This window comes from Perca flavescens, chromosome 23 (genome assembly GCF_004354835.1).
Source record: "Perca flavescens isolate YP-PL-M2 chromosome 23, PFLA_1.0, whole genome shotgun sequence".
In the NCBI taxonomy this organism is placed as follows: Eukaryota; Metazoa; Chordata; class Actinopteri; order Perciformes; family Percidae; genus Perca; species Perca flavescens.
This window is the reverse complement of record NC_041353.1, coordinates 1,947,992-1,964,061: the sequence shown is the minus strand read 5'-3', so window position 1 is coordinate 1,964,061 and position 16,070 is coordinate 1,947,992. Positions and strand designations below refer to the sequence as shown.

General features: G+C 41.9%; 1 protein-coding gene across 2 annotated transcripts in view; it reads right to left on the bottom strand.

Moving 5' to 3' along the window:
- Positions 1 to 15,368, bottom strand: part of ptprb (protein tyrosine phosphatase receptor type b) — a 92,648-nt gene extending 77,280 nt beyond the window's left edge. Inside the window, exons 1-2 of one of the 2 annotated variants that reach the window (XM_028570302.1) lie at positions 14,717 to 15,368; positions 8,437 to 8,812 (exon numbers count right to left, since the gene is read on the bottom strand). In XM_028570302.1, the coding sequence (XP_028426103.1) occupies positions 8,437 to 8,812; positions 14,717 to 14,788 (448 nt within the window). In that variant the 5' untranslated portion in view covers positions 14,789 to 15,368. The remainder of the gene's footprint in view (positions 1 to 8,436; positions 8,813 to 14,716) is intronic. The other variant, XM_028570301.1, reaches the window with a different exon arrangement.
- Positions 15,369 to 16,070: the final 702 nt, after the last annotated feature.

Here is a 16,070-nt window from a genome sequence, read left to right as displayed (position 1 = left end):
CAGCTTCAAATAAGTATTTGAACACCTGTCTATCAGGTAGAATTCTGACCCTCAAAGACCTGTTAGTCTGCCTTTAAAATGTCCACCTCCACTCCATTTATTATCCTAAATTAGATGCACCTGTTTGAGGTCGTTAGCTGCATAAAGACACCTGTCCACCCCATACAAACAGTAAGAATCCAACTACTAACATGGCCAAGACCAAAGAGCTGTCCAAAGACACTAGAGACAAAATTGTACACCTCCACAAGGCTGGAAAGGGCTACGGGGAAATTGCCAAGCAGCTTGGTGAAGAAAGGTCCACTGTTGGAGCAATCATTAGAAAATGGAAGAAGCTAAACATGACATCTCCCTTGGACTGGGGCTCCATGCAAGATCTCACCTCGTGGGGTCTCAATGATCCTAAGAAAGGTGAGAAATCAGCCCAGGACTACAAGGGAGGAGCTGGTCAATGACCTGAAAAGAGCTGGGACCACCGTTTCCAAGGTTACTGTTGGTAATACACTAAGACGTTATGGTTTGAAATCATGCGTGGCACGGAAGGTTCCCCTGCTTAAACCAGCACGTCAAGACCCGTCTTAAGTTTGCCAATGACCATTTGGATGATCCAGAGGAGTCATGGGAGAAAGGCATGTGGTCAGATGAGACCAAAATAGAACTTTTTGGTCATAATTCCACTAACCGTGTTTGGAGGAAGAAGAATGATGAGTACCATCCCAAGAACACCATCCCTACTGTGAAGCATGGGGGTGGTAGCATCATGCTTTGGGGGAGTTTTTCTGCACATGGGACTGGGCGACTGCACTGTATTAAGGAGAGGATGACCAGGGCCATGTATTGCGAGATTTTGGGGAACAACCTCCTTCCCTCAGTTAGAGCATTGAAGATGGGTCGAGGCTGGGTCTTCCAAAATGACAATGAGCCGAAGCACACAGCCAGGATAACCAAGGAGTGGCTCTGTAAGAAGCATATCAAGGTTCTGGCGTGGCCTAGCCAGTCTCCAGACCTAAACCCAATAGAGAATCTTTGGAGGGAGCTCAAACTCCGTGTTTCTCAGCAACAGCCCAGAAACCTGACTGATCTAGAGAAGATCTGTGTGGAGGAATGGGCCAAAATCCCTCCTGCAGTGTGTGCAAACCTGGTGAAAAACTACAGGAAACGTTTGACCTCTGTACTTGCAAACAAAGGCTACTGTAACATTGATTTTCTCAGGTGTTCAAATACTTATTTGCAGCTGTATCATACAAATAAATAGTTAGAAAATCATATATTATGATTTCTGGATTTTTTTTTTTTTTTTTTTAGATTATGTCTCTAACAGTAGACATGCACCTACAATGACAATTTAAGACCCCTCCATGATTTCTAAGTGGGAGAACTTGCAAAATAGCAGGGTGTTCATATACTTATTTTCTCAATTGCACAAATGCTTTATTAGAACATTTGAAAAACATACTTAAGAGAATCCATTTATTGAACTATTGCAATTACAATAGGAAACACACTTTTTGCAAAATTCTGCAATTTTCGCCCTGGGTGTAATTCAATGTAGAGCCGCCCCTGCAGCTGTTCTGGCCTCTGACTGCCCTTAAGCATTCAAAGGCAAAGGGAAGGTCCGTCCAATAAAGATTCTTAATCAGAATTCAAAGTTAATTCAGTGAAGATGAGTAAAATTATGATTTATATTTTACACTAATACAATACACTAAAATGACCAGTCGTCAAAGTACAGCATGGACAAGCAGCAAAAAGATCTATGAACCAAAGAAATGTTTTCTATTTTATGTTTGAGCTGTATTTTAGTTTTGCCATTTGTCTGTAAAGAAGGTTTACCTGTACAGGTTACTAACGTTTACTCAATTGAGGGCTGGCTTTTTGATAACAGATTGCACACTAGAGTCATCTTTATTCCATGTGTTGCGAGGACTTTGTGGATTTTAATAAATCTCACATTTTGTTAATTGATTTTGTGTGATTGTACCCTATGTTGCACCCTGACCTCAGTCCACCTAGGGGCATAACATTACTCACTTTTCATGCAATTCACTTCATATAGTATAGCAGTACATAAGTCAAATCTCAACTCTTGTTTGAGATTTGACTTATGTATTGTTCATATGAAAAAAATATGCTTAATCCCATATGGAATGATAATGCTTGAAAGTTCAGTTTTCTCCGATTTGAGGTACAGTGGAGAACTTTGGTTATACCAGCTGTAATCCTCTAGATAGAAAGGTCATCTTGGACTTATATTGGAGCTTATAAACTTGGGAAGTCTTTTATGTACATTTGAGGCAGTGATGTCTATAATAAAATGCTTGAAAACGATCACTTTTGATGGCAATTTGTCAGGCGGACAGACTTTCTTTTTGTCTTTTGGGGTATGTTGAGGGTGATATTTCACAGCAAAAAGTCAGCAATCCCCAGAATCTTTTTCTGCTGTATCAGGATACACCATGCAACATTTTAGGTTTATATGACCATTTATGTAGCTGCAGTACCTTAATATTCACAATTACATCATTCTGCCAAAAGCTAGGGGAACTAAAGCTGTTATCTCTGCTCTCTTCAAAGCCACCAGACTCCTTTGGCAAAAACAGACATTTTACCTCGCAGAACACAGGAGTTGCTGCTCTACCGCTGCCTCCATCGGTTAGTTAGTTTGTGTTATTGTGTGACTTTGGTGTTTTAAAGGGTTAGGAACACAAAATAAGAAAGTTTCAGAAGACGGGTTGACTTAAGGCCCAGACACACCGACCAGATGGCCGACCATCGGCATTAAAAGGAACACGCCGACTTATTGGGAATTTAGCTTATTCACCGTAACCCCCAGAGTTAGACTAGTCCATACATACCCTTCTCATCTCCGTGCGTGCTGTAACTCTGTCTGACAGCTCCAGCGGCATCAGCCCATCAAAGATCCTGCAGGTGAATGGTTCCAGTAATCCTACTGCTCCGAATAAGTGACAAAATAACGCCAACATGTTCCTATTTACATGTTGTGATTTATAGAGTCACAGCGTGTACAAAAAACAACGTAACATGAGACACAGCCATCTTCTAACAGTAAACAAACCAGGAACTATATTCTCAGGCGGAAGAATATAGTACTTGGGCGGAGTGATATGCTCGCAGCAAGCCTGTCTGAGAATATAGTTCCCGGTTTGTTTACAGTTAGAAGATGGCTGTGTCTCATGTTAGGTTGTTTTTTGTACACGCTGTGACTCTACAAATCACAACATGTAAATAGGAACATGTTGGTGTTATTTTGTCACTTATTCGGAGCAGTAGGATTACTGGAACCATTCACAATTGGGAGCAGTAGGCTAGTTGGAACCAGTTACCTGCAGGATCTGTGCTAGGCTAAGCTAATGCTGGAACCATCAGACAGCGTTACAGCACGCACGGAGATGAGAAGGGTATGTATGGACTTGTCTTACTCTGGGAGTTACTGTGAATAAGCTAAATTCCCAATAAGTCGGCGTGTTGCTTTAAAGCCAGTCGGACTGATCAGTCTCCCCGAGTTGGTCCAAAAAGACGTAATACATCTATTGTCCCCCAAAAATGAAAACCGGCAGCTGATTGGACGAACGCGTCACGTGGGTCTGGTTTCTCTGGAAATTCAAAGCCAGACTGTCATGGCGTCTCGTTCAGAATACGATCTCATATTGTATATATCGGCTCGGTGTGTAGCAGGCTTTAAGTAACTCATACAGGATTCCCACGGTCACGGAAAACCTGCAAAAGTCCAGAAATTAGAAAAACGTTTTTGACATTTCAAGATCTTATCTTATTTTCTAGGCCTGGAGAAGTCATGCAGATGTATCTTTGTGCATATTACTATCAGTGTCCCTGTAGTCTGGGTGCCTCCATCTGCTTCTTAGTTTTGTTAGTATCCTGACCCCTTTAAAACAGCAAAGTCCACATCAATGACGGGGGCAGCTTTTTTTCCAACATATGGTCAACGTATATACACTAAATTAAATCAGTTATCACAGTATGATGATAAATACTATGTACACACTACAAAAGGGCACAGGCTGCCATTTACAAACTCATACAAACTTCATCTCATGCAATCAGTGTCTTGCATTTGAGGCGACCATTATTATTATACGTTTATTTAACAGGGACCATACAAGCAAACATAGTTACAATACAAAGCCCGTAACTGATGCGCAGCATCTAGAGTTTATAGCTAGAGCTAATTCTCAACTCTTGTCCATGGTTGGGCATTTCAAAGAACATTATAAAACAGATACATACATAAGAAAAAAAAGAAATTTAAAAGGAAAAATCATAGGCATTTCTTCATACACACACACCTTCACTCACTACACAAGGAAAATAAGAAAAAAAAAATAATAATAGTACTAATAATAGTTAAAAATGGTTACAGTTTTGATTTGCCTTTAGCCACAACTTAATGCTGGAAGTAAATTTTTTGAAGTCCGATATGACCTTAATGTCAGCTGGTAATGAATTCCATAGTCTACAGCTGACCATACAATGTGATCTCACTTAATAGGAGCTAGAAGTAAGTAAGGGGCATTATCACAGGACAGGCATTAAGGTAAGACCCAGGTGATGAGTGGCAGATGTGTGAGAGGGGAAAACAAACAGTTTTTGACTGACTGCAGTCGGACTTTGGAGATTCGCGCTCTTAAATTGTCAAAATGGCCGTAACTTTTAATTCGGTGCTGCCAACTGGGGTGGCGAGGCTTTCTTTTAGGGTGGAATTTGCCGCCCTATGCCACACCGGTAGATCCGCCCCTGCTGTGGACACTTGTGACGGCGACGCGAAGAGTTGAAAACACGTGAAAACAAACGTGCAGAGTGTGTGTGAACACTAGAGAGTCGGAGGGCTTCTGAAGATAAGAGACCACAAACACAACAGCACAAGTGTTTGGCGTTGCTGAGAAGGTTACTGTGGGGACTCGACAGTACACTGCACCCAGCAGTAGCACCCGGTTTCCTCCAAACACACACACACACACACATATACACATATATAAATATACACAAACACACACACACACACCCCCTCACGCCCTTTCCCAGTGCTTCCCACAGAACAAAGAAACAATGGAGGCAGGAAATGGCTGAACCCTGTGCACTGCCCACGATGGAAATACACACTAAGGGTCCAACTTCTGTTCTGGGCGCCCGCCAGCATGGACGCACAACACACACACACACACACACACACACACACACACACACACACACACACACACACACACACACACACACACACACACACACACACACACACACACACACACACATACACACATGCGCATACTTAAGCTCTATCACTCTCACCCAGCAGGGTTTTGGTTCCTGTAACTAATCACACAATAAGGAGAGGGGAAGCTACATGACATTCACTCTAGAACACTCACACACACACACACACACACACACACACACACACACACACACACACACACACACACACACACACACACACACACACACACACACACACACACACACACACACACACACACACACACACACACACACACACACACACACACACACACACACACACACACACACACACACACACACACACACACACACACACACACACAAAGAGTTCGTGCCGTGTTCTTTTACTTCAAAAGACGAGAGGTCAGAAGAGATGGAAACAATAGATTATTTTTGCTAAATATTGCTTTCAGGGTGTAAAAGCTCCGGACTTTTGCAAACACGTAACCTTCAGGTTCTTACAGGGTGGTGTAGCTGTGTTTGGAACAAGTACTCAGATCCTTTACTTTAGTACAAGTATTAAATACCACGCTGTGAAAATACTCCATCTTACTGCAGTAAAAGTCTGTATGTAACAGTAAAGTGTTCCCTGTCAGTGTTGTTCCTCTCCTATCTGATGTTTCTGGATGAATATTCCTGCTGCATTCATGTGTATGTTGCATTTTACTGCTTTACACGTTTAAGGTTGTTCTTTTTCTGTCACTCTTTTATATACTGTTGGGGTAGTTTAATTTACAGCAATGCATCATATTAAAAATTGTTTTAATACTCAATTTGGTGATTCCTTCCACGATTCTGTTATCACAGAAACTATAGGGCTCTACATCAGTCTGGGACACCGGGCTGAACAACTTTTGTGGGGGAAACCCTGGATGTATCGTAAAGGCCGCATTATACTAACCTGACTTACTAACCTGGGGCAAAAATACTGGTTAGCTGATTGGATAAACCATCTGTCTATCACCACCTATGTTGGTGCCTGGAGCTGGTTACCTCCAGCATCTGTGCTAAGCTAGGCTAGCGGTGGGTGTGTCAGACAGAGTTACGACACGCATGGAGATGAGAAGGGTACGTATGGACTTATCTAACTCTGGGGGTGTTGAACGAGAACGAAAATCCAAAAAACAATTAAAAACTATACTCCTGCTTTTTGAAATATTTTTGCTTTTTGAAATGTATTTGTATTAATCCAAAAAACAGCTAAAACTATACTTCTGCTTTTGAAATGTATCAGCTCAAGAACAGTGGAGACTGTGCTTCCATGTAAGTTTATTACCATGTAAGGTGAAACAAATGTGATAAAACACACCTTGCTGTGATGGGGGGTTGAACCCCAAGAAATGTACATATAAAAATGGGTGCTTTGCCAAAAAGCGCTCTCTCTCCCTTGGGTGCGTTTTCTGCTCTCTTGACCAATACCCTACGAGTAGGGACCTCCTGTGTCTTAGAGCATTTTTTGAGTGAACTCGGTTCATTTTTTCATTTATTTTTTTTACTTGTTAACTTTTTGCTTTTTAAAAAAATAATAAAACCACCTGTGTTCGTCTTGAGCAAGGTGACCCAAAAAAACCTTGTGAGTCTTTTTTTGCTCTTTTAGAAGACTGACAAGCAGACCTTTGATCCTCCAGCTGAGCGGAAACCTCTGTGACCACGGCAGAGGCAGCTGTCAATCAATTGTAATTGTTTGGTTGTAAAGATCTTCTGTGTGTATTTCACATCTAGGTTGTCAATCAAAAAGCCTCTTGTCTCGTCATCGGGTTTCCACTGTAGCGAGAACCCGCGAATGCGGGGGTGTGTGTGTCTCTCTAAAAATAATCTAAACCATAGGGAAGTATTTCAATTAATTCCTTTGAACCTATTAATAGTTATTGGTATATATGGTATTAACCATAGGGAAGTATCTGAAACAACTCCTCTAATATAGGCTTAACCATCCGCCCCGCTGACGGTATCTGTAACGGCTGTACGGCAGAAGAGGGCTTAGAGGGCGAGGGTTATCGGGGGGAAGAAGAGGGGTTGGCTTTAAAAGAAAAGGCGATACTATGCCTCGATAACTGTCACATCGTTCCACAGGGGATACAGGGAATAAGAAAAAGTCCCAATAAGTCGGCTTGATCCTTTAAAGGTCCCATGACATGGTGCTCTTTGGATGCTTTTATATATGCCTTAGTGGTCCCCTAATACTGTATCTGAAGTCTCTTTTATATAGACCTTAGTGGTCCCCTAATACTGTATCTGAAGTCTCTTTTATATAGACCTTAGTGGTCCCCTAATACTGTATCTGAAGTCTCTTTTATATAGACCTTAGTGGTCCCCTAATACTGTATCTGAAGTCTCTTTTATATAGACCTTAGTGGTCCGCTAATACTGTATCTGAAGTCTCTTTTATATAGACCTTAGTGGTCCTCTAATACTGTATCTGAAGTCTCTTTTATATAGACCTTAGTGGTCCCCTAATACTGTATCTGAAGTCTCTTTTATATAGACCTTAGTGGTCCCCTAATACTGTATCTGAAGTCTCTTTTATATAGACCTTAGTGGTCCCCTAATACTGTATCTGAAGTCTCTTTTATATAGACCTTAGTGGTCCCCTAATACTGTATCTGAAGTCTCTTTCCCAAAATTCAGCCTTGGTGCAGAATTACAGCCACTAGAGCCAGTCCCACAATGAGCTTTCCTTAGGATGTGCCATTTCTGTGTCTGTAGCTATTGAGGAGGAGAGGGGGGGTGGGGGTAGTTGGAGGGTGGGGGTGTGGTCTTGACCAACTGCCACTTTGCTCGTTTGAAAGCCATGGTGTCTCTCTCTCTCTCTCATGGGTGGGCCAAATTCTCTGGGAGGGCAAACCAGAGAAAGGGGAGGTAACCTTGCTCCTTATGACCTCATAAGGAGAAGATTCCTGATTGGTCCATCTGAGCTTTTATTTTCTCAAAGGCAGAGCAGGATACCCAGGGCTCGGTTTACACCTATCACCATTTCTAGCCACTGGGGGACCATAGGCAGGCTGGGGGAACTCATATTAATGTTAAAAAACCTCAAAAAAGGGAAATTTTCATGCCATGGCATCTTTAACGCTATGTTATCCAGTCACGGGGGACCTAGCCAAAAGCCACGCCCCCTGCTACGACGAGTCACAGACTCTGGACTGAGTGAGGACTTACTGGTGTTCAGGGTGATGTTTGCCGTCTCCTCATCTCTCTGGGACTGGACCTGCAGCAGGTAGGAGGTTCCTGGCTCCAGCTGCTGCAGCTCGCAGGTGAAAACGCCTCCTAGCTCCTCGTTCCCTCCATCCTCCACTCCTAGCTGGTTAGTTCTAAGGTAGTCTGTTCCAATCTCCTCCTCCTCCTCTCCTTCGTTTCTCCTCGCCGTGCACTCGGCGCCGTCTGCCGCGGCGTCCGGAGACGTCACGGTGAAGGAGCAGTTGCGTCCGGGCGTGGTGACGGTCAGCGAGATGGAGTCCAGGCCGGATACGGGTCCAGACACCGAGATGTTACACGGGACGGACTGGGACTCTGCGGGAGCTGCACTGCTCAGATCCTGACGGGGGAAACAAGACACCGAAAACAGTCAGATAAAGCACTGAACAATATTTAAAGCCTAGAAATCTAGACCTAACCTTGACTCCGCCAGATGGATCGCTTCGCATTTGCTCGGCATATCCATCTGGGAACTTTCCGTTGGAGAACTTTTGGGAAGGGGCGAAAATCCTGGTTGGTGATAGATGGGCCAAATCCACCAATCAGATCAACAAAGCGTATGAAAATACAACCACAAGCCCCTGCTGCTGCAAGCAAAGCATAGCTCTTTAGCTCAGCATGCAAACAACATGTCGGTAAAGGATATTTGCCGTTTGTGTAACGAGAATTTAGGAATAAAAGACCCCATTTCAGGTTTCCGGTCCATATTCCAAAAAAAAATCCTGGTTAGCTGATTGGATAAACCATCTGTCTGTCACCACCTAAACCCGCCTCAAAACCAACGCTGATTGGCCTGGTCGTTTGGCTAACGGCTCCAAATTTTCTCTATCTCAAGATGCCAGACTGATCTGCGAGTGGAGAACTGGAGCTCAGCGAGATCAGGACGATCACCAGGCTAATCTAGACCACCCTAGTGGCAGCAAATGGAATTTGCAGCCAGGGTCAGTCTAGGCAACTCTCCGTTGGCTTGCAAGCTGGGAAAACCAAATTTTGGTCAGGCCAATCACATCGTGTATAGAGCCAGTGGGCGGGGCTTATGGCTGCTGCTGCTGCTGGTGAACGGAGGTCTTCTGGAAGACTCGGAGTTCAGCTTTTCTTTGAGAAAAGAACAAAGAACGGCGCAGGAGTCATTCTTAAAAAAAAGGAGTTTTGCCGACCGGATACGGCAAAAGTTGAATCTATCAGCTAGCTCCGCTACCTTCTTCGTTGCTCTGACTGGTTGGAGCGCTATCCTATTACGTGCAGAGGGAATTTGATAGACAACCGTTTATCCCGCCCTCTCAGATTGAGCCCTGACCAATGGGGAGTTCCCAGACCCAACATCTGAATATGGGTCTGGCTGGTCAGGATAATAATATTTTAGTTTTCATATCTTGTTTTCATAGTTGTAGTCTGCATCGAAGACAGTTCATTTCCAGGTTAATCGCCGGATGCTCCTCTCTCTGTGACTACGTTTACAAGCTGTCAATTTTCGGGTTATGGTCGGGTTAAGGTCACAATTCGGGTTTCTGAAATATTCGGCAATAACCCGTTTACATGCGTGACCAGAGGGAGTTACTCCTGTATACGTGGAATTTGTACGGGACAACATCTGTATCCCAACAACAGGTGACGGTACGTCAGCGCGGACAGCAATGTGTCCCAGCCGCTGACAGATAGAAACATGTCGGGAATTAATGTTGAGGCTTGCCACAAGTAAATATCATTACATTTTATCAGCCGTGGAGAGTAACTATACTAAGGTACTTTTAATTGAGCATTTTCATGTTCTCCTACTTGCCATTTGTACGTTTTACTTCTCTATTTTTATAGCTTTAGTTACTTTGCATATTCATGTTAATTATACAAAATATTATGAATAATCTATGATGTATTAATGTGGATAAAGAGGAGACTTTCACAAGCTAGCTACCAAGTCAAACTTCCGCTGTTATTTTGGTGAAAGTAACTCAAAAGTAATGGAAAAGTAGTGTAACACATTACAATTCAGAGACAGTAATATTGTAATATAACTAATTACTCTCAAATGACAGTAACTACTCATCTATAATGTATTACATTTTGAAAGTAACTTGCCCAACACTGATTATGAACCTTAATTGATTTGGCAGATTTGGCCCGCGGGCCTTGAGTTTGACACGTGGGGTTTAAATAAATGCAAACAACCCAGAGCATTTATTTTTCTCCTATCCCAGAATGCATCTGCGGTGTAAGCCAAACTTTTCGGTTTGTTTACAGATTAAACCAACAACATGCATCGTGTTAATCAGGGAGTTTTAACGGCGTTCGATAGAGCCAGGCTAGCCGTTTCCCCCCTGCTTCTTCTTCGTCTTTATGCTAAGCTAAGCGAACCAGCTCTGCGATTAACACTCAGTCATGAGCTTGGACATCCACCTGAGAAAGAGAATAACCCTTTTAATAGTAGCTTTTGTATTTGTTAATTATGTAAAGAGACTCTGGCGGATCCATGTTCTAGTTCTCTCCTCCCTCCATTAGTGGGAGTATTATCTGGAGGAACATACAAACCCAAACTGAACATTTCTTTAATCTACCACATTAAACAAGCCCCGGCTATTGTTTAGTCAAAATCTGTAAAACCCCCAAAACAATGGCTCTTTTGTCTTGCGGCCAAGAGGTGGTAGTTAATAAGCAGCAGCTATTTAAAGAATTGTAACTGTGTTGTATCACTTTTTACGTTATTATAGTGTATTATATTCAAACCAGGGATGCACCGAATCCAGGATTTGGCTTCTGATTCGGCTGCATATTGGGCTTTTTGACGGGGGTTCGGTTTCTGCTGAACCTTAGAATTTTTTCCCACCCTAACGACGGCACCGTTGGTTACAGGAAGGTGTTTACGTAGGTGGAGCATTCAATGCAGCAGGCTGTGAGAAAGTGGACATGGATCTGGTGAGCAGAGAAAGTTGTTGTTTGGCAGAACTTTCAGTCCTAAGAAGACCATTCAAGTCCAGCTACATGTTCAATCTGTTCAATGCTGATTGGTCCGGTGGTGGCGAGGACCCTAAACTATACACAACATGGCCGCTGTTACAACATCTGGTCTGAAACATCTGGAAGAATACGAGTTGTTCATGAAGGAATCTCCAGACAGCAGCCAGAATGCAGCAACTTCAGGTACAGCAAAGGAAGGACAGTCCCTGTTTACTTCATTCATGAGTTTACTGGGTTCATGGACTGAGGATGGGAGGAGGAGGCAGCACAATCTCAACCACTGGATTCAGGGTTCGGCCGAAATCCCAAAAATCTGGATTCGGTGCATCCCTAGTTTAAAAGAGGTAGATTTGTCCCCCTCAAAAAATAAGAAAGACACCTGCGAAGAATGTTGCATGGCTTTCATACATGCATGCATCAAAGTTATTTTGGGGCAATTTGGTTGAAAGAAACCCATATTTCTGATTTAGAAAACTTATAAAACAGGTCTAATTTGACCTGAAGACAACACAAGGGTTACATAACACCACCCCCCTCTCCGCTGCATGGCTTTTTTCCAAAGACTTGAAAGCAGCGGTAGTAAACTGGCCTCTGTAAATGGGGACTTGATACCATTTAGACGCACTACTTCTGGACAAAATGTATTAATAATAATACATTTTATTTATATATCGCTTTTCATGGTACTCAAAGACACTTTACAGTAAAACCAGCACATATAGCACATTAAACGCACATAAGCAATAAAAACAAGCATATTAGAAGCAATTAAAAACAATAAAACCAGTAGCTATGAGGTGAGAAATGTAAAACTATTGTATGTAAGAAGGCTAATCTGACGAGGTGTGTTTTGAATGTGTCCAGATCAGTACAGTTGTGTTTGGGGAGGGGGCTGCCATGGTGAAAAGCTCTGTCTGGAATAGCTTGCCCCTCCCAATAAGAGTGTCCTACATTCAACACCTTTAAAACTCACTGAAACAGTCTGTTTCTCTGTCTGTCTGTCTGTCTGTCTGTCTGTCTGTCTGTCTGTCTGTCTGTCTTTCTCTGTCTCTCTCTCGTGCTCTCTCTGTGTCTGTCTGTGTGTCTGTCTGTGTCTCTCTCTCTCTCTCTCTGTCTGCTTGTCTCTCTGTCTGTCCTTCTGTCTGTCTCTCTCTCTCTCTGTCCTTCTGTCTCTGTCTCTCTCTCTCTCTCTGTCCTTCTGTCTGTCTCTCTCTGTGTGTGTCTCTCTCTCTCTGTCTGCCTGTCTCTGTCTGTCCTTCTGTCTCTCTCTCTCTCTCTCTCTCAGTCCTTCTGTCTGTCTCTCTCTCTCTCTCTCTGTCCTTCTGTCTGTCTCTCTCTGTGTGTGTCTGTCTCTCTCTCTCTGCCTGCCTGTCTCTCTGTCTGTCCTTCTGTCTGTCTTTCTCTGTCTGTCTGTCCTTCTGTCTCTCTGTCTGTCCTTCTGTCTGTCTTTCTCTGTCTCTGTCTCTCTGTCTGTCTGTCTCCTGGCTCCTAGAAAACCAGAGATGCTCTCACTTGTAACTGTGACACATATCATCACCCAGACACTTTCCCTGGTAAACTGAATGCACCATAGAGTGAATAATGTCTTTGTCATCATGTCTTTTTTAAATTTTATTTTATTTTTGTCAATGTATATGTCCCCATTATGTGTACCTTTTTAATGTATAGTGAATGAGTGCTGTATGACTGCAGGCATTCTTTATGTCAGTCCTATGTTACCTGCCTAGAGACTGCAGATGAAAAGTAGTTATTCTTTTACTAATTCTGGCATATTTACATGGTGTTCTTTATACAACAATGTTCATAAATATGCACGGTCCCTATCAAATAAACCAATAAAATAAAAATAAAGAACTTTTAAATCATCTTGAGCTTTCTGACTGAAAGAATAATTAAGATGTTTCAGTTATAAAGACAAAGATTTCTTGATATAAGAAAAATGTCTCTTCATTTCGACAAAACTCCGAGAGAAATATCTTGTTTTCTCTCAAAGAAATTGCATCGTTTTAGATTTTCAGCCCCAGCCTGAATTCCTAATGCCTATGTATGACGGTGCATTTAAAAGACCATGATATTTTGCATTCTTGCCTTTCTTCCTTACTTTGTTCTACTGTCATTTTTTCTTTGAAATTTTTGTCAATTTTTTTTTCAAAGTTTGTCGCTTTTTGTAATTTTTTTTGTCACTTTTGTCACCCTAGTGTAAGTTTTTATGACTATTTTCGACCTATTCTTGCCTTCCTTCCTTCTTTCTACCGTCTTTTTTTCAAGTTTTTGTCTCTTTTGTCCATCAGCATCTAAATGTGTTCCAGGCCCAAGGCTGTTGTTTAGTAAATCTATCGCTGACATCGCTGTACTCTCTTTATTTCTACCAAAAATTATTCACGCTGGTCAGGGCTGTACATGGCTTAAAAAATCTGTTCAAAGGGGGAACTCTATTGAAAAAAGCTGGAGAACCAGTGGTTTAAAGGAGCATGATGGAGCATCTCTAGAAGAAAAATAGAACATTATAGTTTTGAATTGTGTTGCTAAATAGTATTAATAAAGATTTGGACATTTCAGTAACAAATGGAGGATACAGCAGAGATAAGCGGATTCGAGGGACATTTCTTATTCCATATAAACTACTCTTACTTACTCTTTGTTGCACAAAAACAGACATAACAAGCTCGATATTGCATTTGGGAATTCATCCTGTGGCTCATGTTCTTATTTGACCTGCTTTTAAAACTTATCGCCGCTCTAATTCTCTTTTGCCCTCTGCCGTTCGACTTTTAAATGGACCAAATCTATTTTTTTGATTATTATTTATCTAGTCTCTAGTGTGTAGGCTTGTGTGTTGTCTGGAGCTGCTCTTAACTAATTGCCCCTTGTGGGATTAACCCATGTGTTCCTTCCCATCGACCATGCAACTTTCTATTTTTCTGGGTCAAAATTTAAAATTGAAGCTTTTGTCGCTTTTCCCGGTGTTCTTTTTTTTCTTCACGTTTTTGTCACTTTTTCTGTCATTTTGTCACTTTTTCGGAGTTCTTTTATCAATTATTTCCTTCAAAAGCTATAAAATTGAATAAAAACACCCACATTCAATGAAAGTAGTGAACTGATCATTCATTTTACCTTTGAAGAGCGTTGTACGGAACCATCCACGTTACTACTTTTGACAATTTGGTTGAAAGAAAACCCACAATTCTGATATAGAAACTTTTTGGGTGAAATTTGACAACAGGAGGGATAATAAAGTTGTTGAATTGAATTGAAACTTTTTAAAACAGCGAGGTAACGGGAGCAGACTCACCCGGACCAGCAGCAGCAGCAGCAGCAGCAGCGAGGTGAAGCACAGACCTGGGTCAACTTTACATTTCAGCATTTTAATCCTCCTTCAGATCTTCAGACCGAACCAACTGCACCATAATCCTGCGGCCGAGGTAGAAGACGTGCGTCTGAGACAGAAAATATTCCTCTCTTTCTGTCTTCGGCGGCCGGTCTTCAGCGTGCACAGACTCCTTCTAGAAAAAGAAACAGCTGGACAACAACTAGTTGAAAAGGCCTTTCAGAAAAACAATCAATCCCTATTTGACAGTTGTCTTTTTTCCCATAAATCTCGTCTGCGTTGTCCGGCGTTGTCTCTTCTCTTGTCTCGTGTGCGTCCTCAACTCAGACTTCAAACAGTCCTTTTTTCCTCTGCACTCCCTGCCTGTCTCACTCTCAGCCATCTGTCTCTCTTCCTGTCGGTCTGTGTGTGTGTGTGTGTGTGTGTGTCGGTCAGACTCTATAGTGCCGAGGCCGGGAGTCACTAACGGACTTCCTCAATAGAGCCGACAGCTCTGTGAGTCAGAGCAAAAAGGCCCGACTAGGATCTGCCCGCATGGATGTATAAATAACGCCAGCGCACCTAGGCGCACTCCCAGCAGAGGTAGACGTTATAAATAGAGACGAAGAGCGTTTGATTGGTTCCCACGAAACGAGAAAGTTTGGTCTCTTTCTTTTTCATGACAGCATCGTCTTTTGACAGCGTCTTTGATCGTTTTTCTCGGGTGTAAATTTAGTTCTCGGCTTCACAATATTTGTATATTATCAGACTCTATGGTCTTGTATTTCTGTTTGCTTTATCTTTGTTGTATTTTTTGAGGGGGGATATAAAGTGTGTGTGTGTGTGTATATATATATATATATATATATATATATATATATATATATATATATATATATATATATATATATACATTTTGTCTATTATTTTTTTAGTTTGTTTGTTTGTCGTCTATTTTACTTGTTTTTTTCAGACTCTGATTAAGCCTTTTATGCTTTTTGCACTGGAATACCTTGTTTTTTTAAATCTATCGTATGTACCTCTTTATATCTTTGTGCAAATAAACTTGACTAAAATAAACTTCAAATGCCCATTTTGCTTTGGCTTTTCATTTGCAAATATGATTCTGAAGAAGCATAAAAAAATAGGCATGCGCCGGTTACCGGTTTCAAGGTATACCGCGGTTTATAAAGTCACGGTTTCAGACCACTACAATTTTCCGTGCAGTTTCACCTAAAGTAAGGTTTAGGTGAATAGGGTAAAAAATAACTACAAAAACTTTATTTATTATAATTTCTCTTAAAATGCTCACATTATGCTTTTCCCCCCTTTTCCTTTA